Genomic DNA, 23,018 nt, shown 5'->3' on the forward strand with positions numbered 1-23,018 from the left:
CGACAATTCTGGCACCACCGTTACTTCAAGGGTGGGGAATTGAACCTGTAATAATCTGGAAATCTGTACCATATAATCGATTGACAACACCGAGAATCATGAGGATTTAGTACAGTTAGTTATCACACCGGGTAAGATACAGAACGAATACTTTTGTTATCTCAAATTGTTTGAATTACGCGACATTCTATGCTCCGCTGAAGCCTGGCCTGTCAGAGAAGGCTGAGTTTCAGCTAACTAGCTAGCGTTAGCTAAGCTAGCTAACTGGTTAGCTTGCTAGCAGTATTTCGCAGGGTGGCTAGTAATATTACTGGTAATGTCGATGACGTTGCTATACAATTGACGAAGTAAACATGGCGTATATAAACCAACGCTACTTGAGTTTTGCTAACTGCATTCCATTTCCGTATGACATGGCGTAGCTAACGTTAACCCATACAGTCAGCGTTAGCTAGCTAAGCGTTAGCTACTAGTTAGGAGCTACCAGCTTGACGTGTGTGCGTGTGCGTGCGCACTGCCCGTGTGTGTAGATTGTGGTGGACTTCAGACTTGGCTAGTTTGACTTTCTTGGAGACAGCTGCGACAGTTGTTGGAAACCGGTCGCTTTGAGCAATTCTACCAAGTGCTCTCTCTAGTTGAGTAACATTAGCAAGTCGAGTTGATGCCTAACATTAGCCACAGGTACGCCATTTAACATTAGAGGAATGCTGAAGCATAAGAATGTAACACTGTATATCACAATGCTTTACCCCATATATGAATTTTACCTTACATTTGAGACAAATATCATATCATGCTTTTTACCAGTGATACATTTTTATGAGAATCACAACAGACATGCAACAGTGACTGACTAGGCCCAACCGTCAGTTTACTTTATTGAACTAGTGCTGCATTCACGTGCTCCTCGGAAGCTCGTACTTACCACTTGTGCAGTGGTAATTACGACATGACAGTATAGAGCTAAACAGTCACGTGACGTTTCCAGCCCCGGAAGAGAGTTCCCCATTCATTTTCTCCATAGACATTTCGAAACATCCTTATATAATGAGTTTTAAGGGTGGAACCAAGCCAACCCGTGACCTACTGAATCATGAGTGATCATAAAACATTTCAGCAAAAATAAAAACATGTTTTTTTTTGCTCCAACTGAAATGTTTTATGGTCACTCACGATTCAGTAGGTCACGGGTTGGCTTGGTTCCAGCCTTAAAACGAATTATATAAGGATTTTTCAAAATGTCTGGAGAAAATGAATGGGAAACTCTCTTCCGTGGCTGGAAACGTCACGGAAAGTCATGTGACTGTTTAACTCTATTCAAGTGCTCTTGGTCGGAAAGAGCAAAAACCATGGATGGTTGCTTTTTCATGGCTGCTGTTTTCTTACCAAAAGCAAGTAGTGGGTCATTATGTTAGCAACGTCGGCCATAATGTACAACTACTATGATATGATAGCTACAATGAACAGAATAACAATATATATCACTTTTTACAATCAATTGGTGACACAGACGTCATACTTTATGCCTTTGTTGTAGTTCCGAAACTTCACGCAACGTCACAACTGGGAAACTCGTAAATACGATATATCCGAGGAGCACATGAACGCAGCATAGGCCAACATATCTTGGCAAATAATTTTGAATCATTCTTTTTTTGTCCCTTTACATTGGTGGCAAAGAGAGATCAATAACCTCAGTGTTGGTTGACACTGGTGATTCAAAATTATTTTATCTGAATTGGAGTGTCAAATTAAATTACTTAACACCTGGACTTAACTTTGTTTATCGGTTCATATCGCATAGCTACTAATTAATAAATCAACGTAAAGTGATAGCTGGATGTTGCATTTTTGTAGTATCTAGTAGTAGCCCTACATATATACATTATGGGCTGGTTTGGAGGACAGGGAGTAAGCCTAGTCCCTAGACTAAGGACTTTTTCAATGGATATCTTCCATGGCATTGAGTTTTAATGTTAGTCTAGGACTTCAGGCTTAATCCCGGTCCGTGAAACCAGCCCTAACGTTATTTTAATACTTAATTGTCATGTATGTTTGTTGTACCCAAGTTACATTTTGTCATGCTTTGAAATGTGTTTTCTTTAACCGTGGGTTAGATATGCCTGTCTGGGAGCATATTGAAAATGTGCCATGGCCGTCATGTCAAGAAGACAGATGATCAGTACTCAGGGCCCATTCCTACCTCCCTATAGCTGTACGAACAGGAAATGCTGAGAAATGCAGTGCAGTGAGAGCATACATTGGGAATTTCAGCCCTCCAGCTTTGTTGTCCTGTCCAACTGCATTCTTGTGTGTGCGCGTGCACTGTCGTGCGTGCACACGTTGCATGCTGGTTGGCATGCAAGAGTGTTTTATGAAGGTGTGAGTTATCACCATCACTCACTTTTTGGGCTCACGTGCTCGCAGTTGAACATGCCATCATGAGATATGACAACAAAGCTCATTCATGGCCAACAATGCAGTCAAGAACAATGGCAATGAAGAGGCCCAGTGCCACATGGTAATGAGGCTTTATCTCAGGGCTGTGGCTGCATCTGTGTGGAGTAGTGAGTTGTCGTGGGACAAAAGATGTCTGCTGGCACTGTGGGCTGTTCCTCCCAGGCTGGGAGAGGAGAAGTCTTGTGACTCTGGCGTCAGCCCTGCATCTGTTTGCAGCTGATCATCTGAGCCGCATGGGCTCAGTAAACTTCCCTCAGTGATGTCTCCAATACAATAAGGTCCACACAATATTCATTTTAGAGGTAGCAAATAGTTTAATCTTTCTTGACAGCGATAGCCCCGTGTTATTCTCGGTCTGTTGTTCTTGGCAATTTTTTTAATGACTTGTGGTGAGGCTATAAGGATGTTGTACTTGGTAGGTTTGAGTGTCTTGTTTACCAAGTCCTTACAGGTTAAACAAGTAGTCCGCTCACTGGAATGCTTTGTTTCTAGGCACAACTCGTGGCGTCTCATTGTCACTCAGGGTGTTATGTCGCGACGCTTTCTTTGTTCGAGCGGGAGGATGTCAAATGCAAGACAATTCTTTGTATCCTTATTACATCTGTGTATCTCTACATACCAGTCACTGACGGTGTGAGGGAGCGAAGACTGTCAGGACAGCTCAGATTTTCTTACTGTAGTTGCTGTTACTATGGAAACAGGAGACTTATCTCTTCCTACCTCAGGATTTCCAACTGGCCATTCTCCACCTGACATCGCTGCTCACTTGCCCAGTCTTTTCTCAGTCATTCCTGTTTTGAGCAGGGTTTCCCCCAGTGTATTACAAGCCTGAATTGAGCCCTGCCGGGCTAAGCATCGCATGTTTGTTTTTAAAATGTGATTTTCAGAAAATGCTTCAAAAGTCATATAATACAAGTGATCCTCATTTGTGAAGATTATCTTGCTGAACACGAAGTTTGCCATTTCATAAACTTTTGTTAACCACAGACCTTATTTCAAGCATCTAACCAAAATGTCCATACAAAAGTCCCATTGACTTTGAGAGGAGGGAACCATAAGGGCACTGACTTCTGCTTGGCCTAGAAAAATACGCCATCCCTGCTGTACTCTCTAAAAAGGGATTTCTTCGTTGAATTAAGAAACAAATCGTATTTTGTGGTTTTTGTTTAAGAAATAATTAAAGGACAAAAAAAAAAAAAGTTAGAGAAAATCATATCGAATCATGAGTTGAGTGTATCGTTACATCCCTACAAGCAAGTAGAGAAAACTAACATCAGCTGTACCAACTTATTGCCAAATGCTTTGGGATTCACATTAAGATTGCTTGTCATGGTCAGAAAAAGTGGCCACATTTATTGCTAGTCCCTCTTGAGAAATAGTCACCAGGGGGGAAATATTCTGCAATATTCCATGTTTTACAGTTGATTAAATTTGTATTACCAAATCATGGGATTCCTCCGTGCTTTCTCCATCGCGGAACTCATAGGACACTACAGGCCTGTACAGTGCGCTCGCCTACCACCGCGGAGACCCAGGTTCAATTCCCGGTAACGGTACTTCCGGCTTGGTCAGACGTCCTTACAGACACATCTGACTGTGTGAATTATATTATGAACTCGCCATCACTCAGAGACTAACGTTAGCGTAGCGGAGCATCGCTCAGCGCTGTCAGCAGTAACCGATTAGGCCGGCTGACCAACGCACTGCAGCACTTAAACTCTGAGGTGAAGAAAAGAAGTCGGTGCTCAGTCTGTTTCACCTCAAAAAACCCTGCACCTGCTCAACGTCTCGGACAACGATACTTTTCCCCGGAGCTAACAATGCAGCAGAGTGGCTGCTCTCCACTAAAACGTTAATAACATGATGTTAACATAACGTCAGTAACAACAGAGCGTAGCACTCTGCCTCCCCCTCTTTTTGTTATCCTCATACACATAGGAGACTAAGATGCTTTCAAATTAATGTATTCATTAATTAATGCAATTCACCTTTTAAAATAAAAAAGCTGTGGACCATATATCTATTCCCCATTATGTTTCATATTGTAGCCTAATTCAGTGGACTAAGGACACCAGTGAATGGCACAGTATACCAGGGCAAGAGACTTAAAATGTTGCCCCTTTTGCCATTCATTCATTCAAATTAAATTAATACAGTAACTTGTTATGTCCCTGCAATTTACCATTATGGGCAAATAAAGAGAATGTTTGCCTGAAAACATTTCTTGGTAAGGTTTGGATTTTGTGTGCCCTGTATGGAACATTGTTTTTAGAGATGATAACAGACGTTTCATACGCGCGCTACAATTTTGTGGCCTGTGCTACAAAACTGTCAACCTCTGTAGCACCAGTGTTATGAGCAAAAATAGTTAGCATACAGCCCTGCCCTACATTAGGCTATTTTTCAAATGTTCTGTCCGACTACTACTGTTGTTGTTTTTTAAATTGTTCTCAATCTTCTCTTTCTTTGTACCCTCAGCTTTGGACACGTATGAGGCCACTGTCCTGCAGATGAGCCATCAGTGGGGGCTATCAAGTCGCTGTCGCAGATCCAGATAGTTCCTGGCGGCAGCGGCATTGCCCCCCCCCTCATTATGCCCAACAGCGCTCGGGCGGGGAGCCTGAAGGACCCCGATGTTGCTGAGCTCTTCTTCAAAGAGGATCCAGAAAAGCTCTTCTCAGATCTGCGTGAGATCGGACATGGCAGCTTTGGTGCTGTCTATTTTGTGAGTATTTCAACATATCAGGCTGTAGCCTCATCCCAAGGTTGCAAAGGTTGCAAGAAATATTGTGTTGCCCCCCCCCCCCCTCCATATACAATCATGGATAGAACTTTAACTTCCCTATTTGACACTGCTGACTTGATTTCACATTCACATCATGATGAGTAGGCTTTTTAGACATTTAAAGGTCATCCAGATGATCTCGATGAGTCATTCGTTCACTCGATTTGGTCCATCAGAGAGCATTTTTGTATAAACCCTGGAGGCCCTCAGAATAATTTGAACATTTCAGAACGATTCTTGTTGTTATTTTTGTTTTTGCCTACCTGAAAATCTTTGGTTTTTCAGCCTAAAACTTCAAATAAATAATTGAGCAAGCACAAACTTTCCAAGGCTGAAATGTATAGGTACAGTATATTTTCAACAAGGTAAATTCAATATTTAATGGTGATGCTTCTAAAACTTTATTCAAGAATCTAAAAGATACAATGTTGTTGTTACATGGTGCATTTTTATTAGCCAAAATCGCCTGTTACTGTTTTGGAATCTAGTAGTGACAGTTTTTTCCCTGTGTGTGTAACATGGGTTTAGGAAATGCTTTTCCTCCTTGAATGATTTAGCCTGATTTACAGATGCAGGTTTTCATTCATCCAAAATCTATGGTACACGACATGCTCCAGTCGCATCAATAATGTATCGCAAGATGAAGTATCACCATATATCGATATTCAAGTATTTTGTCCCAACCCTAGCCAAAAGGCTACACCAGGTGATTTCACTGATTGGCACACCTTCAACCTGCATGCTCTCAACACTCCGTGGCCTAGCCCTGATTCACAGGCTAAAGCCTATTCGTTGATGGCAAACAGTGAGCCTGTAGCAAACATAGCATTGATAAAGGGAAAGAAAATGAGGCATTGAACAAGGGAAGATGAGCATCATGTGATGCGACACATACATGTACCAGTAAAGTTAACGAAAGGCTCCTCAACTGCTTCTGTGTAAAATACGTTAGTCTAGCCCAGGGTCGCAGGAGATTTTATTTGGGTCACCAAATAAATTAGTAGAATTTTTTCAATGGTTTGAAATTTAAAAATGTGTATATTGTTTTCCTGATGAGAGGAAATAAAAAAATGAAACTCCTGTTAACTCCACCTAAATAGCCTGATATCAGACTGAACTGTCAACTCATTACAATCCATTTCCATCCTCTAGTCTGAGGTTGCCCTCTGTTTATGTTATTTCTGTGAGGGGAATCCCAAAAAGTAGTTGACACAGTCGCACACATCCAACAAAGTAATGCAGGTGCAGGAACCAAAAAACAGTATACAGGAAAAAATAAAGAGAGGCCATTTACACCTGGCATTAACATGTGTTTTCTGTCATCAGATTGCAATCAGATTGTGCTTGACCACTTGAAAGTACAGGTGTAAATGCCCGCAATACACATTGAAGACGCATCGCATTGCAATCTGATCGGCCAAACCACCTCCGGAGGTGGTCATGGACGCATTGTGTACTCATTGAACACAAGTGTAAATGCAATGTGTCCCCTCAATCTGCATACAGCAACTGTATGCGGATTGAGAGGACACCGATATTGGGGGGTCAGATTGCAATCCGATTGCAATCTGATCACCCAAAACGCATGCTAACGCCAGGTGTAAATGAAATCAGAAGGTCCGCACACTGAGCTCCTGCTTACCATTTATTTAGCCATCCACAAGCAAGTGATGTTTCTTCTTCAGACATGATGATGATGTTGGTTAATCCAGTCGGAAGAAAGCAAAAGCAAAGCAAAAAAATCAATAAAAATCTCCCCTTTGTATAAATGCCTTCAAAGCAGACTGCCGTTTGGATTTCAAAGCAAGTGGTACTTTTAATCGATTTAAAACTGCCTCGATAGCAGCATCGCTCTCATCTATGGTGGCCGCCATTGCTGTCAGCGTAATTGAACGGCATTAGCTCCGCCCGTTGCGCTGGTTGGCTAATTGTTAGTCCCCCTCAGCCGGCATTCTTGTCAACCGAGGAAAAGGCATTTGCATATGACGATGCCAGACCAAGAGCTGCCAAAACGCAACTACGTGGAGAGTGGGCGGAGTGGAAGTATTTAACATGTTTACCTATTTAAGATAATACAGTCGATGCGGAAATGGCAGTAAACGAACGAGTTTTCCGACATGCAAGAGCCAAAATATTGTTTTAAGAATCTGTACGTAATATTACCAAGATGTCTATCCGCATGAACAATTATTAGATCATTCTTTGAGTTTGTAGAAACACAGGCCTGGAATTTCCTCATGGGTAAAAGGTGAAAAACAGAGACATGGCCGATCTGGATGGGATTAACATTACAGAGTAGCACTAGTCTAGCACTGTGACAAAATAAATTACGCGACCTCTCATAGTGAAACCAAATAGGGCTTAAGAGGATGGACAAAGTAAATAGTAGGTGGGGTAAACAAACACTTATCACTGTTGTCCAGAAGTCTTACAAGATATGAATGACTAAAAACTGGTGCTGCTACAACGACTGTGTAGCCCAGTTAGCTTAAGTCACTGACCAAAAATAACTTGTGAAAGGAGGCATGAGAAGTCACACTAATGTTTGCTGTGCTTACCATTCAGGCACGGGATGTGCGGACAAATGAGGTGGTGGCCATCAAGAAGATGTCCTATAGTGGAAAGCAATCCACCGAGGTACGATAGTTAATATTCTTGTTGTTACAGTTTGTGGCACCTTTTCTTTTTGGTTTTGTTTGTTGTTTGTCATTAATTTGTCGTCTTTTTGACATGTTCTTAGAAATGGCAAGACATCATCAAGGAGGTTAAATTCCTGCAGAGAATACAACACCCTAACAGCATAGAGTACAAAGGATGTTATCTGCGAGAGCACACTGCCTGGGTAAGATTACAGATGGGCGTCAGTGGGGATGATGACAACAATCTAGTGCCATTGATTGATTGATTAAGAGGAGATAAGACAAATTCACAAAGAATGTCCTTTTCCGTTGTAGCTGGTGATGGAGTATTGTCTAGGCTCCGCCTCAGATTTGTTGGAAGGTGAGTCGAAATTCTCTTTGAACTTATGATCATTGTGACTAATTCAAAGCAAGTAGTCTCTTCTGAAGTGTGTCCTTGTGACATCCTCGTGATTTGCGATGCTTTTGCAATCTGCTCTTGGTGAATGTGTCCCTTCCAGTTCACAAAAAACCTCTACAAGAAGTGGAAATTGCTGCAATTACCCACGGTGCTCTTCAAGGGTTAGCTTATCTTCACTCCCACAACATGATTCACCGGTGAGTGTGCTAGTGTTTGGGGGCATGCTGGACATCAAGTACTTACACCCTGAGGCGATGTGACCACTGGGTGGAGCTGTAATCTCTATGTGTTCAACAGAGATATCAAGGCGGGGAACGTCTTGCTGACAGAGCCAGGGCAGGTGAAGCTGGCAGATTTTGGTTCTGCCTCCATTGCCTCTCCTGCCAACTCCTTTGTGGGGACGCCATATTGGTATGTTGCAAAAATGTGTTGCCCCCCCCCCCCCCTTTTTTTTTTACCAATATATTTAAATCGTGTCTTGCATCTGCGTTATTGTGCTAAATATGTTTGTTTTCTTAGGATGGCCCCAGAAGTGATATTGGCTATGGACGAGGGTCAGTATGATGGAAAAGTGGACATTTGGTCTTTGGGAATAACCTGCATTGAATTAGGTAAATTCACCTTTCCATTATGGCCTATCTCAGATCTAGCCTGCCTGTTGTTTCACTGCTTTCATGCAGACATCTCATTTGACAATGCCTCATAGCCAGGATCCAAGCATTTGATTTGTGTTAATGTGTTCACTAATTCAGTCAGTAACATGTATTGAAGCGTTTCCTTCCTCTTCTATTGAACATTTCAAATAAATCTGACTCCCATGTGACCTGCCACTTGGTTCACAGCTGAGAGGAAGCCTCCACTGTTCAACATGAATGCGATGAGTGCCTTATACCATATAGCGCAGAATGAGAGCCCAACACTGCTGTCTAGTGAATGGTAAGTTGTGTAGTTAAATCTTCAAGGGGTTGTTTATTGTAAATAAAATTGCTTCTTTAAAATAGCCGCACACAAAAATCTACTCTTTCCACATTTTAGGACGGATTATTTCCGAAATTTTGTAGATTCTTGCCTTCAGAAATTTCCCCAAGACAGACCCAACTCAGAGGAGCTGTTAAAGGTAAGAATTTAAAAGGTCGATGGTGACAAACCTTTGACGCTAACCAAAGAACAGATATTAATACTACTACTGTACTAGTCAAAGATTTATCACAATTTTGGATTGTCTTGTGACAAAAAAAGAATCTGTCTCCCTCTTCCAGCATGCATTTGTACAGCGTGAGCGACCAGCATCTGTTCTAATGGACCTGATCTTGCGAACTAAGGATGCAGTGCGGGAGCTGGACAATCTGCAGTATCGCAAAATGAAGAAGCTCCTGTTTCACGAGGCGCACAATGGCCCCGCAACCGAGGCACAAGATGAGGAGGAGGTCTGTCATCGGCTTCAGCTGCTGCTATCTTGCTCCGCTCTCTTTCTCCCTTTCCCATGTCTTCTGCCGTTTGTTCGAGGGTGTGCGTTAGTTCATTGTTTTCACCTTGTTCCTGCCGTGTGCGTGTTGCCCTCAGGAGCCGGAGCACAGTGTGGGCCGGACGGGTACAGTGAACAGCGTGGGGAGCAACCAGTCCATCCCCAGCATGTCGATCAGCGCCAGCTCCCAGAGCAGCTCCGTCAACAGTCTAACGGACGCTGGCGACGACAAGAGTGAGCTGGATATGGAGGGAGGCCACACGGTCATGTCCAATAGCTCTGTCATACACCTCAAGCCGGTGCGTTCCATTGGAAGGAGTTGAGGTTCCAATCTGCTCTGCAACCATGTCTTATTATGTTATGCCTTGTTATTATAGGGTCTTTTTATTTAAAAATATTGTGCATTAGATTAATTCATAATCGAATTTAAGCCACTGGTTTGCCGTGATTCCTTTGGAGTATTTTCTTCTGCCGTTAACGTGTTTTGCTATGCTTTTTTTTTTTGCATACCCCCAGGAGGAAGAGACATACCCCGAAGAATCTGAACCTCACGCCCGGCCAACTGAGCCACAGTCTGCCCCTGCACACACTCCACGTCCAAAACGCAACCGAGAACACTTTGCCACTATACGCACAGCCTCTCTGGTAAGAGCACAGTTATTGTACAAACGGATCATTTCAAATAAGGGACCTGCTTGTGTTTCTCCTGGAAATCTTCAATATGATCAGTGTTTTTGTCAAAGTCAGTAGGCGCTATTTTCTATTGACATATTGCCCAATAAGAGCAGTGAATCCCAGAATGTGAGGATTTTGTACGTCAAAATGTCTCTGGTTTTATTTTCTGAAGCACCTCTCTCCCAAACAAAAGATGTTTACTATGCTCACCGAAATGCTGTCTGGGCACTAAGGCTCTGATCCCCTTATAAAGTTGCTTATAAAGTTGGTCTATGAATTGAAGCATACACTCATTGTCAGCTCTGGAAAATCGCTGTGGATCGGTGCCAGGGAAATGACTAAAATGTAACTAACCAACCAAAAACCTGTTCTCTCTGTCTTTTGGCATACAATGAGACTTGTCTTTTAGCTTTCCCCCAAACCCACCCAGCCACCAACAGTATAATGAGAATGTGTGTGTTGCCTTTGCCAGGTCACCCGCCAGATGAAGGAGCACGAGCAGGATTCTGAGTTACGGGAGCAGATGTCCGGCTATAAGCGCATGCGGCGGCAGCACCAGAAACAGCTGATGGCTCTGGAGAACAAGCTGAAGGCTGAGATGGATGAGCACCGACTCCGCCTCGACAAGGAGCTGGAAAACCAGAGGAATAGCTTTGCCCAGGAGATGGAGAAGCTCATCAAGAAGCACCTGGCATCCATGGACAAAGATGTATGTTTTCCACCTTACTTATTTATAGTCACTGATGGTTCACAGGCTGCTATTTCGTCTAGAGCAGGCAAGATTTACAGTGTGATCTTCTCCATCAGGCAAAAACGTTTACCAATGATGAAAAGAAGTTCCAACAGCACATCCAGAGCCAGCAGAAGAAAGAGCTGAACAGCTTCTTAGAATCACAGAAACGCGAGTACAAACTTCGTAAGGAACAACTCAAAGAGGTAGGATTCAGTTTTATTCTTGCTCCCTACAGCAAGCTCCAAAGGTGTTTTGACTGTGACATATTTTGGATTGTGTGGTTTCATAGTGTTATAACTTCAGTTGATATCACAATGTTATAATAATGTATTAATTAATACACAGGACAAGATGTTACTATCCCTTGTGCCAAAATCCGAGGAAAAACACATTTAGAAGCCCAATCCAGAATAAAACAAGCTAACAGGCTAACAAACTAATAAACAAGACACAAATCACCAGTTACCTACCCTAGCCAACAGCAGTATGAAGCATGTCATTGGGGTTTTCAAGTGGGCACCTTCCTTCACCGACGTTTCGTTAAGTTAGGCCCACGACACCTCAAGAAGGCTTAACGGTGTAATCCAGCGTCCTGGAAACACCCCCCTCCATGCTACCACCGCACAACTGCATATTACCTCACTATCTAAGCCTAGCTATCCAGGTCGATTCGGTATGACATTCCTGACTACACCACCACTGTCAATGATTCAGCCCTGTTGATGCGGACCGTTAATCATGACCAACAAACAATCCCTAACTACACCACCACCATCAGTATTAAGAAGTAAATTCTTCTAATGGCCTGTTGTTTTGTACTCCCTTTAGGAGTTGAATGAAAATCAGTCAACACCTAAGAAGGAGAAGCAGGAGTGGCTGTCCAAGCAGAAGGAGAACTTCCAGCACTTCCAGGCCGAGGAGGAGGCCAACTTGATGCGCAGACAGAGGCAATACCTAGAACTAGAGTGCCGCATGTTCAAAAGGAGGATCCTGATTGCTCGCCACAACATTGAACAAGACTTAGTGCGCGAGGTAAGCTCTGTCTTACACAGTCTGCTATGCTGTTTGTGGCAAAGGTATTTTGTCAGTAGTTTTTGTTTTCTTTTTACTCAAAACTAGAATAGAACTGTAGCTCAGGCCACAGCATAAACTGTCAGTTATTGATACTTACCTCTTTTCTTTTTTTAGCTACATGTCAAAACATGTTTGAAAATTTATGCTTGGTTTTCCATCTAGTCCCCTCAGTTTCTATAGGGCATAAGTATATCTATGCTAATTCCAGGAATCTCTGTCAACTTAACACTTGACACCAGCAGGTGTGTTGCTGGGGACTGGGGGGCCAAGGATGTGCTGTTAGATTTGGTGTAATTTGGACAAGTGACACATTGAATATGAATAAACCTTGACTAAACAAGCCAACAGCGAGCCAGCCGCTCAGCTCTTTGGCTGAACAGCGGGGGCTGTTTGATGTAAACTGCTTCACATCACAGCGAGACGGGGATCCCAATTTAACAGTCGCATTGTGCCAAATGCGATAGACTTACAGCAGTGATAGACTCCATGCTTGCGCAGCCGTTTTGCCGTTTCTAATTTTATGAGAGGTCACTAATACAAATAACAGGTTGACTGTCCTGTAAACAGAATGAGAATTAAATGGGAAGTAAACTGGTCTATTTTTGTTTGCATGCATAAAGACGTTTATGGGTTTAATACCTTATTATCTCAATGAAATGTAGCCTACTGACACAAAACAGCAGTTTATTCTTTTGGCAGGTAAAAAAAAAGTAGGTTATTGCTGAGGGACAAGGATGTACAATGTCTGATTTGGTGCAATTTGGACATGTTCAATATTGATACACTTTGAATAAACAAGTGAACAGCGCTCTGTGCAGCAGTGGCGTGAACGGGCACTGCACTAGTTGGAGCAAATTAACCTGTCCCTGCATGACTTCAGGAATGGTGATTAGAGGGAAATGTTGTAGGTGTGTACATGAGCTCAAGGAAGATGTCAACAAAGTGCCAAACGCAACAAAGGTTTGACGTTTGATGCCGGGAGCGTTGTCATGTAATCTAGGCTTCACAGAGGCAGCCCATTCACCAGCCAGCTAATCTAAATGTTACAGGGTTGAGTGGGTGAGTGTTGGTCACTGCGGTTATCAATTACACACCTCCCATCGCAGATATTTTGTTGAATTCGGCTCCTCACTACTGTTTTCACAGCCCGCTCAAGAGATCAGAAACTGATTTGTATCTGCAAATAATTATACGAGCTGAGAACAGTGCGTCACTACTCTCTCCGGCTACCATTTGTATACTATCATATGATGTATAACTTCTGTTTTAATCATTAAAAAATCCTTCCTCAACATTAAGATCCTGTATTATTTTTGGTTTATTACAAGCTCGTCTTTATCCCTGTGTGTGTGTGTGTGTGTGTGTGTGTGTGTGTGCGTGCGTAGGAACTGAACAAGCGCCAGACCCAGAAGGACTTGGAACATGCTATGCTTTTGCGACACCATGAGTCCATGCAGGAGCTGGAGTTCCGCCAGGTCAACCACATCCAAAAGATGAGGACCGAGCTGATCCGCCTGCAGCACCAGACCGAGCTCACCAACCAGCAGGAGTACAATAAGAGGAGGGAGAGGGAGCTCAGACGCAAACACGTCATGGAGGTTCGCCAGCAGCCCAAGAGCCTCAAGGTGACAACTCATCTTCACTTTCTGATGACGACCTCTGAATGTGCAACTGAATAGTGGTGGGCATGTGTGTGCATGTACATACATGTTAAGATGTAGTAGTCAGAGGTAGGAACTCAGCCGAGCCAGCAATGACATTTTCCTCATAGATAGATTTTTTTTTTATAATAGTAAAATGCAGCTGTGGCATTTATGCACTGTGTAGCAGACGTGTTAACATGCCTACTACAGTCTCTCGCCAAAAGATAAAAACACTTTCAATTCCACGTGCAGTCGTGCAGTACATGCGGTTAGTAGTTTGCCAGTTTGTGCAATACAAGGCTGGAAAGGATGTGTGACTGACATTTTTTCCCTTTCTTTTAAATGAGTCTTGTTGTTTTACATTTAACCAAAAGTTGTTTTTGCACATTAAAGAGTGTATAGCCAACACATTCAAATGATCTGTTGCTTTCTGAATACTTTTGGAGCTGCACTGGATCATAGGCAGTTATACTGGTTTCTTTTATATGTGAAGACATTTTTCACGCTACATTTTCTCCACCATATGTCAGTCCAAAGAGCTACAGATCAAGAAGCAGTTCCAGGACACCTGTAAGATACAGACCCGGCAGTATAAGGCCCTGAGGAACCATCTGCTAGAGAGCACACCAAAGTCAGACCACAAGGCTGTCCTGAAGCGCCTCAAGCAGGAGCAGCACCGCAAACTCGCCATCTTGGCAGAGCAGTATGATCACTCCATCAATGAGATGCTCTCCACTCAGGCGGTAAGTCTGGCAATCTCGGGAATGCAGAATCTCAGGGTTGTGAGTGACGTACAAACATGAAGGTGCCAGACTACATTAAAATGAGCTAACTTAAGAAAATGTGTCCTACCACAATGGTCCTACCCAGTTATGATTGCGTAGTGTAAAGATGGAACGATATGAAACTTTCATATCACAATTATAGTGACCAAAATTATCACTGTTATCAGTATTATCACGGTTTGTTAAAATGTGCTGAGAATGTTCAAAAAGTACTAAATACACTCACAGAAATCATTTCACCAAGTTTTAAATTGAAAACTCAGACCCAAAAAGGATTGATACACTCACTGATATAATTTCTCCAAGGCTGCACATTTGCATCTGGGAGATGGTTGCCAAGTTTGATTGATGATGGACAGTATTTACCATGTATTTCAAAGCACTGAGCACTGTAATCATGGTAACATGGTAATCACGGTACCACGGTTTTAATTAATTAAAATTTTAAACGGTACGGTTATCGTAAGGAATTTTATCACAGTTATCATTAAAACCAGTTATCGTTACATCCCTAGCGTAGGGTGTTGACATGTTGACCCCTGATCCACCCTCTCTCTGTCCTCAGCTGCGTCTGGATGAGGCTCAGGAGGCCCAGTGCCAGGTTCTCCGCATGCAGCTGCAGCAGGAGCTGGAGCTTCTCAATGCCTACCAGAGCAAGATCAAGATGCAGACGGACGCCCAGCACGACCGCGAGAGGAGGGACCTGGAGCAGAGGGTGTCTCTCAGGAGGGCCCTACTGGAACAGAAGGTGCTCCTCTATACATTATGTCAATAATTGCATTGCTCTGCTCAGCACAGTATGACATGCTTTCATTTCATTTCAAGTTGAGTCCAAATGAGTCCTAAAACCCAGAAATGCATTAGCATGGGTTCCCACGTCTCAAACTCAATGGGCTTTTGATGCCTGAAATTAGGTCTGTGGTTAACAAAAGTTTGATACTTTATTATACAAGAGATACAGTTCAAAATGTCTAATGTTCATGTAAATCTGGAAAATTATCATCTCTAGAAATGAACCTGTCAGTTACAAGATGTATCCAAATATGAACAAATTGATGGGACTAGCAGGACTGCCTGATATTGGAGATTCACATCAGACAGGAGACGGTGCTTGTGCTCTGCACTAGTGATGCGCGGTTCAGGTTTTTTTTAAGGCCCACACCAACCCAATCTGTTAAGAGAGCCAGTCCGCCCCGTTAGAATATGCGTTAATGCCGAACCCAACCCAACCTGGTGGCCCGCAAACGGCCAATTTAATGTAATATGTCCCAGGAGTCGAGATGAGCGCGCGGAGCTCTCCAAGGTGTCCAAACTCGGTTTCTCTCTCTGACTCACTCACTCTCACACACACACACACAAACGATGCATTCTTCACATCTTAACGATGAACAATAAGACTTACCCTTACATTTAGGTCTACGATCTTTGAATATGAACGTCGTCTAGTAGTCCATTAAGACGGAAATCTGTGGTGGAATTTGTTTATGGAGACTTCAAATAATGTTTACAACCGAATAATCCTTCCAAAATATTTGTTTTGAGGGCACATACCTCATTCATGTATTTTACTGTCAGGGTATGCCTTTCTTTGCCCCATGCATAATGCAAAAAAAATGTCCTCCAATTATAATCACAGCACGACTCGCCTGTGTGTGTGTGTGTGTGTGTGAGAGAGAGAGTTCACGTCTTTAATAAAGCGTTAGTCTGCTTGTTTTGCTGCTGTAAGTGATTTAATAATGCTGCTTTGTCACTTTTGGAACCGCCCTGCCCGCACCCGCAATATTTTCCTAATTTGCCAACTCAGACCGCCCGCGGGGCCCCAGCGGGTTTTGGGCAGCCCGCGGCGCGCATCACTACTCTGCACTGAAATGTGTCTTGTAGGCTTGCCGCGATTTTAGGTGTTACCGGTGTTACACGGTGTTGGGGGATACACCGATTACATAACGTGCCCACCGGTAACACCTTTTGTTTTTATGGAGGAAGAATTGAAAGGAAAACTCCACAGTTTCAGCGTGCGCCGGTGTAAATTACAAGCGCTCCCTCTCGGCTGCAGTGTGGCTCCGCTGTTATGGTTAGACCAGCAACTAACGTGAGTTAACGCTATACATCTTATGAACACAAATGATGCCCTCCTCATTAGAATTGAAAGGAAAACTCTGCAGTTTCAGCGTGCGCCGGTGTAAATTACAAGCGCTCCCTCTCGGCTGCAGTGTGGCTCCGCTGTTATGGTTAGACCAGCAACTAACGTGAGTTAACGCTATACATCTTATGAACACAAATGATGCGCTCCTCATACACATGTAGGTAAGACCCTTAGCTAAGCCTGCATGCGTGTGCATACTGTTGTCACTGCGGGCCATCTCTGGAAATGTGCCTTTTTTTCCACAGCGAAAAGTCGATGCTAACTTAGCATCAATTCTAACAGGAGGGAGGACTTACCAGCATTCAGTCATTGCCTGCTTACTGCTGCGTGCTGGTATTGTTAATCCCATGTCAGAAAAAGTCTCCAGGTGTGTCGCCAACGTTAGTTTCTTTTGAGAAAGATTGTCTCCACGGGCGTCTGAAAAGTTGTCTCGAGTCAGATGCAGCCAGTGTTGTATGACTGTGAGCGTCCATGCTAACGTTAGTACTTTAAACAGCAGCAGCGTGCGTCTTGTCTCTATGAACCTACAGAATGGACGGTTAAAGCATAGACTCTTGCTTACTTTAAAACTTGTATTATCAACATACATATAACGTAACGTTCGCTCTAGTCTAGCTGCTATGGATACCCGACTGGTGTCTCACTGTTATTGTTCCCGGGAACAACATGCACTAGTAGGAACTAACGTTTGGGTCTTGCCCAGATATTAAAGGGATGCAGCAGAGCTGAATTCATAGTCAGGATCTGCAAGCATGAAGCATAATTCTGCTCTGTCCCTAATATTGTGGCTCTTGTGGTTATTGGTCTTCTTTTGAAAAATGTATCACCATAGGCTTCACTCCATTAATTATAAATAGCCAATTGTGTGTCATAAGCCTCAACCTGTCCTACAGTCATTTATTACATCTAACACTGACAAAATTTCTACATTGTTCTTCTTTGACATGGAATATACTGGAAATATTTTTTTGTCAGAAGAGTGGATGGCAGCATGTTGTTTGCACGAAAACTTAAATGCCTTCCACGTTAACTACACACTTGCCTGTAGAATGTTTATTGAAAAACTGTAGTTCATTTTAAACTATTCCGTTGCTTTGTGTGGCGTCTTTTTTATATAGATTTAGAAAATGTGTCTGAATCCTGACATTGACTCTGTTTGTTTCTGGTTCTAGATTGAGGAGGAAATGTTGTCCCTGCAGAACGAACGCTCGGAGCGAATCCGGAGCCTGCTGGAGCGTCAAGCCCGAGAGGTTGAGGCTTTTGACTCTGAAAGCATGCGCCTGGGCTTCAGCAACATGGTGCTGTCTAACCTCTCCCCAGAGGCCCTCAGCAATAGCTTTCCAGGGGCACCAGGAGGTTGGAGTCACCATCACCAACACCGCCAGTCGGGGGGCTCTCAAGGGCCACACTGGGGCGGCAGTGGTTCAGGTGCGGGGCCGAGCCACCAAGGCGGCGGCCATCACCACTATCACTCCAGTCAGGGCGGGTCACCTATGCAGCAAGGCTGGGGGCCTGGCATGCAGGGAGGCGGCGGCCCCCAGCCATGGGGTCATCCATCAGCAGGAAACCTCTCCCGAAGCAGCGGAGGTGTGCAGAACAGCCCCCAGGCAATGACGAGGACACCCTCAGGGGGGCGCAGTGAGCAGAGCATGAGTAGGAGTACCAGTGTCACCTCTCAAATATCAAACGGGTCGCACCTTTCCTACACATAGACACCCCCCCCCCCCCCCCTCCCCTTATCGGCCATGGAGTCAGAGTGTGAGCATGGCCCTGTAGAGTCCAGTACACACAGCGAGACAGAACTCTCTCTGCTACACTTCCCCTCCGTTTCTCCCCTGTACAGATGTGGATGTGTGATGTCATAAATGTTGCTCAGGTCAAAAGGGCTGGAAGAGGCACGGTCCCTCCTCACAGCAGTTTATCAGCACACATACAGATCCTTTCATTTGTTTTTACATAAACAATTTGAGTAGATTTTTTTTTTTTTTTTTTACAGCTCTCCTATGAAAATCATTTTTATAAATATATATTTTGTGCTATTCACAGCCATTGCTCTCATTTTGCACATGAAACACTGTTAAAAAGCCTTTGACATGTGTTAGCTATGTCCTTATGTAGTGTCAAGCAATCACAGTAAGCTAATTTTGTTTAGGAAACCCCCCTGATGCATATTCATTTATACACTGGCCTAGTCTTACATGGTGGTTAAAACCAGCAGTTCTAAAGGAGGATGCTTTGCCAGCCTGCTGTAATGGTCATTATGATAAATTAGATGCCTTCTTAGTCATTATATTTCACTTGGTTTCCTGGTCATCAGCCAAAATGAGACTTTACAAAATCAGAGCCAAATAAACCAATCTTAGCTGTTTCAGGCTTAATAGTTATGCTACAACTCTTAATATCGTGCCTTTTTAACCTTTGATAATAGAATTAAGTCTTGTCAGATGTTTATATTTTAATGTTTTAAATCTCAAATCAGCAATTTGAGATCAATGCCAGTGTATTTTTAGTTTATTGTTTTCACATTGTTTACACTGGCATTTGTCGTTCACAAAAAAGGTTCCAAAGTCTTCTCAAATTTGTTATATTGACTATGTATATACGCAGTAATCTTGGTGTTATGAAGTCTTATAAATTGTGAAAAATAGAAAGTTATTTCCGCATATCAGTAACTATATTTATAGGTCTGACAAACAGATTTAGAGTGGTGGTGCTCTGGAGGTGAACTTGGGAACAGCTGCTTTTAAGGAGAACGTCGATGTGAATTGAGGAAAGAGTAGACTCCTTTGCCTTTAAAATGACCCTAGAATTAATCTGTTGATTTTATTAGTGCCTTTTAAAACTGCTGCCTTTTCAAAGCACTTTATACAGCTAAAGATGTATAATGCTAAAATTGATATTTTACGCTCGCTCACCCCCCCCCCTTTTTTTTTATAAGTGAAGCACCAGAAGGACGAGTGTTTTCTTGGTATGTAGTTGAGTGGAGGAAATGGTCAAGAAATAGTCTAGTTAGCATGTTGTTGTGCTTCTTGGGAACAATTTCCCAAGTGCAGATGAGGCCTAGTATGAGGCAGTTTCATGTCTCCTAACAGAGAATCGCCATTTGATTACCGTAGTTTTTGGTTGCTTTTCCTTTTTCACTGTGTCCTGGAAACAGCTGCAGTTGGTATCTCTTATTATGCATGTGAATCCATAGATTACAGGATGTGAGGATGCTGCAGGCATTTTATGATGGGTCTATAGTATAAAGCCCCCCCCAAAAATTGACCATAATGTCCATCAAAGAAATTGACTAAACTGAACAGAGACCATAGTGTGCAGGCTGTTTTTTTTTAAGGTAATTGTCTTGACCATGACAGCAGACTTGGCAATACTACGAATATTGAGAACTGAAAGCTACTGTTTAAAAATATGTTGGGGCCCAGTTGAGCAACACTATGAACACAAACGGTGCTAAATAGTCTATGTTAAACCATCTCATCAGTACCTAAGAACAATGGTGAGTGAATCAAGCACATGTTCCCATTATGGCTTTGTAGCATGTAAATATAACATGGAAAAGGCGGACACTCGGTAAGAACAGCAGATTTCAAAATGAATAAATGTGGCAAAAGCACTTAAGTAGTCCTTTGATACCCCGAGCAGTTTCTCCTGTTACCAGAAAACTTCCCTGAACCATTTCTTTCTCCTGTTCTTTTGAAAGTGGGCTTTCAAGAGAATTTGAAACATTTAATAGGCCTATAAGGAAAATGATCCAGAGATGATTACAATATATCCCACAAATCACTAAGCTGGAGTTTAATGTTCATATTGTGCATATTTTTACGCGGGGGGGGGGGGGGGGGGACATTTGAAAACTAAACTCATTACAAGAAGAACATTTCTAAAACTAACATTTAACTGACAGACTACACTGATATTAGAAAACCGTTGGCTCTCAAAGCAGAAATGGTCTTGAGTTGTCTGGAGAAAAAAGCTTGTGGTTTGTATACACAGACTCAAAATGCTGTATGTGCATGCATTTGCTGTCCTTTTCTTTAAATGCCACTCATTTTGTCAACTGGCCATTTGAGACGCGATTGTTCCTCTGCTTATTTGATCATTTCTCCCCGTTCCACTCATTCACAGCCACTAGATTTGACAATTTAAATGTTGACTTTTTTTGAATGTCATGCTGTGATACATTCTTATCAGATTTAAGGGCACACAAATGCTGGGATCTTTTCTTCAATAGGTGGGTTTTTGTTATTTTCCACTTGTATATACCCTGCCCTACTTTAGAAAGCATGCATTATATCATGTTACATACCGTAGGTTTTGTCCCAAAAACTCTCAAACACTTTCCCTCTTTGTTTTCCTTACAACACCAAATGAATCGCTCCAGCTACTGTAACACAGCAGGTTGTAGTCTTTTCTGAATGATTAATATTCATTAAAAAAAAGACAAAGAAAAGTGGGAATGTATTTACGATTATTGGGATCTTACCCAAGGCCAATAATTTGAATGTCAGGCCAATCAAACCTCAACCTCCTGAGACCCTGCAACCGCATACGGGGACATTACATTTGGGCTCTTCTTTTTTTACACTAGAATACTTCTGTTGTCCTCATTTGTAGACACTTCTTCGGGCATCTTGTGGTGGTAGAAGCACAGTACACTAATTCCTGTCAAAAATGGCTCCACCAAATCCTTCTACAGCCACACCCCCGACACAAAAGTGGACAAGGTACCTGCTGAAATGTTATGGTTGAAACTTGTTGATTTATGCTTCGTACTATTTGTAGTTTGTACAGGCATGCCGATTAGATTTTTTTTCTTTTTTGCAATAGTAAGAAGCTACGATATTGCTAAACCCGAAGTACTCGTATGAGGACAACAGGGCGAAATACTTAACTTTTTACATGATTTTATTTAGGACACACCCTATCTACTAAACAGGCGAGAAGGATGACGATGGAATGGGACAGGTTACAGTAGTAGAGGATGCTGCTGAGAGTTCAGATGAGGCGGCATCAGCGGAGTATAAGAGGGTATAAGAGGGTAACGATCACAAACGGAAAGGGGTGGAGGCTTTTGTGGGAGGAATGTCTGGAGGACGATGCCTCCTGGAGGTCTTTTCACATGAAGATAGTCCTAATGTCCTCAACAAAGGACATTCAATAAAACATGAATTCATTCAATTTTTGAAAGAAATCTCACTGCAATCCAGCATCCGTGAGACTAAAAAAAGCAAGTTTTCTTTGGGGTCTCGGGAGGTTATATAATGCCAACCTTAAGTTTTATGCACACTATTTGTTCACTTTTATGTCCATGTTCTGTTTGAGGGCGGCTGATATTGTTGTTGATAATTGTCATAAGACCACCAACCTGGATTTTATTTTTATTTTTTACTTTAACATTGATGTCAAATTTTGTCCTACTGACTGAAAGCATTTGGGATACTGAATGAGAGACGGCAACAGAAAAAGGAGATCTTTCCTCTGGTCAAACACTGTGCCATACCCGAGTTGCCAAGCCCAGACACCACTGCATTGTTTCATCTCCATAATTATACCTATCGTTGGGCCAATGGCACGAAATGTATGAAACATAACCAGTTGGTTCTGGTCTAGTGGCCAATATAAAGAGGCTTGAAAAGATGAAGCGGTGACAGGCAAATTATGAAAAGAGAGATTGCATTACTTTGAAGATGTCAGTATTCTTCTTTGGCACAACATTACCACTACAACTCATATAACCTGTATTAAAATGTATAGATGGTGAAACATGTTATATTGAATGTCTGAGAGATTATGAAGATACTACACGAGATGGAAAAGTACTAAAAGTGGATTTAAATTGTGTAAAAAGATTCATAAAACAAGAATAAAAAAGAATAGGATCAAATGTACTATTTTGTTTGTATTATAATTACTATTGTGTTGGCAGAGGGATATTGAACAGAAATCAGCTGTAATAAAGTAATTTTAGTATAACTTGCCCTGTCGTTTTTTCTTTCCCCTCTTTCAAAATTACGTTAACTTCATAGTTTTGCCGGGGACCCCTGAATTAAGTCTATGCCCCTGGAGGAGGTCTCTGGACTCCAGTTGGAGAGACTACTACTCTATGGTTGATGCTGGTATGGATCAGCTGGCGGGACACAGGCAGTGATGTTTGGGGTTGGGGTCACCTGCTTATGTCCCTCTGGCTGATCCATTCTAGCATCAACCTTGCTC

The 23,018-nt window shown here is 42.6% G+C and overlaps 1 protein-coding gene across 1 annotated transcript; it reads left to right on the forward strand.

Moving 5' to 3' along the window:
* On the forward strand, positions 1-22,772 carry taok1a (TAO kinase 1a). The gene is made up of 20 exons (XM_083637813.1): positions 1-131; positions 4,939-5,185; positions 7,811-7,882; positions 7,986-8,087; positions 8,200-8,245; positions 8,385-8,481; positions 8,582-8,695; positions 8,804-8,895; positions 9,127-9,220; positions 9,320-9,401; positions 9,544-9,711; positions 9,848-10,048; positions 10,266-10,394; positions 10,897-11,133; positions 11,232-11,360; positions 11,986-12,189; positions 13,617-13,856; positions 14,405-14,617; positions 15,225-15,407; positions 17,975-22,772. Exons 2-20 carry the CDS (start codon positions 5,054-5,056, stop codon positions 18,512-18,514), a joined length of 3,075 nt encoding a protein of 1,024 aa, XP_083493939.1. The 5' UTR covers positions 1-131; positions 4,939-5,053; the 3' UTR covers positions 18,515-22,772.
* Positions 22,773-23,018: the final 246 nt, after the last annotated feature.

This window comes from Poromitra crassiceps, assembly GCF_964638095.1.
Source record: "Poromitra crassiceps genome assembly, chromosome: 5".
Lineage (NCBI taxonomy): Eukaryota > Metazoa > Chordata > Actinopteri > Beryciformes > Melamphaidae > Poromitra > Poromitra crassiceps.

Excerpts from the sequence above, each read along its gene's own strand:
- taok1a (XM_083637813.1), top strand. The coding sequence starts at position 5,054 with ATGCCCAACAGCGCTCGGGCGGGGAGCCTGAAGGACCCCGATGTTGCT. Across the intron at positions 8,696-8,803 it reads TTTGTGGGGACGCCATATTG|GATGGCCCCAGAAGTGATAT; the intron begins GTATGTTGCAAA and ends TTGTTTTCTTAG. Across the intron at positions 11,134-11,231 it reads TGGCATCCATGGACAAAGAT|GCAAAAACGTTTACCAATGA; the intron begins GTATGTTTTCCA and ends CTTCTCCATCAG.